Source organism: Lathyrus oleraceus, chromosome 6 (assembly GCF_024323335.1).
Source record: "Lathyrus oleraceus cultivar Zhongwan6 chromosome 6, CAAS_Psat_ZW6_1.0, whole genome shotgun sequence".
Classification (NCBI taxonomy): domain Eukaryota; kingdom Viridiplantae; phylum Streptophyta; class Magnoliopsida; order Fabales; family Fabaceae; genus Lathyrus; species Lathyrus oleraceus.
In genome coordinates, this window is record NC_066584.1 from 356,505,080 (window position 1) to 356,507,470 (window position 2,391).

The window sequence follows — 2,391 nt, forward strand, 5'->3', positions numbered from 1 at the left end:
AACAACTTTATGGTAGAATACACGGTAGTGTGGTTTCGACGAAAAATATTTCTTGAAAAGATGCTGTCACTTGTTATTATCTCATAAACAAGTTTCTTTTCTTCTACATTTAAAACTTTAGCATAAGAATAACTATAACCTTCTAAGTTTTCTAATGGTTGTGATTTCCACAGCCAATGATAACTTTTCATACATGACACGGTGGATAACTTTTCATACATGCACACAGTGGATAACCAAGCAAATTGAATAGACACATTTGTTTAATCATGTGTCTTGACTTTTCAACTACAAGTATATGTTTTTGCATATCAATACAAGTATATGTATTTTTCTATATGAACAGATATCTATCTGACTTTGTAATACGAATAGCAAATTTAGATTGGTTTTGACTTATGACAGCATATCTCAAAAATGGTGTAGTAGACTTGGATTCAATTGGTGCTAGAACTATTTTAGATTGGTTTCTATACACAATACTAGCAGAAGAACATGTATGTTGCTTTTTGATGAGAAGGGAAATGCTTCAATCTAAAGTCCCCATGAATGAATTAATTCGAGCAATGCATCAACATACTGAACAGCTGTGTGTTGCCAAGTGTAACTGTCAGAAAGCCCATATTCCACAAAATTTGGTTCTTTTCCAATGAATTCACCGGGTAATGCTTTTGTCGACACCACTCCTCGCCATATTCCAATGAACTCTTCCATAATTTGCTTCGCTATTTCAATTGAAGAAATAGGCATATACTCAATCTGCACAGAAAATCAAACCAAATTTCAATACAAAGAACCATAGCTAACAAACTAAAGCAAAATAAACAAGCTTATTCCATCTTCTCATACAACTACAACAAATGCCTTTTTTCAAGGGAATTAGATGGGATAATAATAATGGCCAAATGAGTTCTAAATTACATTAATATGAATCCCAGAATTCAAATGTTGTTACCTCCACTAAAATGCCTCTCAGATTTGTATCACGACCAAGAACTTTAATCAGTTTCATCTGAAAGTCACCCGCTTTATACTGCACACCCTGCACCATCATCATCAGTCAGCACAACAAGAATTAAACAAAAACACAATAAAACAGAAGAATAAAAATAGTAAACCTCAAAATGAAGGATAACAGTAGAATTGTAAGATTGGAGTTTATTCATGATAACGAAGATGGAAGGATCAGCCTCAAGAACAATGTTATGTTCCAAAATGACCGAGTAATATTTGTTAGGTTGTCCCAAGGGATATAATCCGAAAGTATGGCGAGGGAATTCAGCACGCTTTGATTCGTCACGTAAATTGGGACTGTAATAAGTGAGATTAGTTCTACATGTTCCTTCTTTCACGCCATTCAAAGTCTTCACACACTCTGAGATTTCGTTCAATGTATGGCTGTATATTGCCGATTCTTGCCTCGGTTTCCAGTAAAGCATCCTAAAACACCATTTTCATTTTAGTTTTAACTGAAAATTAGAGAGGAAAAGATTGATTTTCAGTGATCGTACCGTTTCACAGTCATCTTCGGGTTCTAGTTTCGGTGCCGGAGCTGGAAGCGACCTTTGGAAGGAATGGGCACCGTCGGAGTTTGTTAGAGAAGAGCGGGAAAACAATATCAAACTCTTAATTTGTGGAGATTCTATTTAAAGAGGTTTTGTTTGATACAATCATTTTGATGCTTTTAGAAACCGTTTGTTTCATTTTTTTTAATCGTTTTTACATTTTTACATATTATTGTTAAAAAAATATTATAATGAAAAATTGATTTAATTATAATGAAAATAATATTTAAAACTGAAAAAAAAAACATAAATATGGGTAAGAGATACAAAAAAAAAATATTATAAAAAAAAACTATAGTATGCTTAAATTAACATATTTTTAATAATTAAAGTAATATAACATGAGGGAGTTTTGTAATTCAAATTACGATCAAACGTTCTATAAAAAAAACAATAAAATATCAAAATAAAAATATTTTTTTCAAAACCTTTTCATCTAAGTTTTACTTATCATTTTTCAATATATAATCAAAATTACGCATGGGCTTTTGCACTCTTTGTAAAGGAATTAAATGTTTCTGGTGCTAAAAATTCAAAAGTGTCAAAGACAAATGGTATGAAAGCATCTTGATTGTCGGAACACACTTTTTCATGCTTAGCCATTTTAATTGAAACAAATTTGAGAGATATTTATCTCACAGTAAAAGTTGGAGTCCTCCCACTAGTGGGGAAACCCCAATCAAAATTATATGTGCATGTTTGCCTCCTATCCATCCATACACAAAAATATATCATAGCCTAAGTGTCAATCTCCCCTCTTGTTGGTCAGTCGAGAAACTCACAGGCGTCTCTTTCTTCACAGATACCCCGACACGCCTAAATATAT

At 32.5% G+C, this 2,391-nt stretch overlaps 1 protein-coding gene across 1 annotated transcript; it reads right to left on the minus strand.

Annotated features, from left to right (window-relative positions):
* Positions 1-460: 460 nt before the first annotated feature.
* On the minus strand, positions 461-1,631 carry LOC127097809 (mediator of RNA polymerase II transcription subunit 20a). The gene is made up of 4 exons (XM_051036292.1): positions 1,512-1,631; positions 1,119-1,440; positions 956-1,042; positions 461-759 (listed from the first exon to the last, which is right to left on the minus strand). The coding sequence occupies exons 1-4, from the start codon at positions 1,523-1,525 to the stop codon at positions 535-537; spliced, it is 648 nt and encodes a 215-aa protein (XP_050892249.1). The 5' UTR covers positions 1,526-1,631; the 3' UTR covers positions 461-534.
* Between the last annotated feature and the right edge of the window lie 760 nt (positions 1,632-2,391).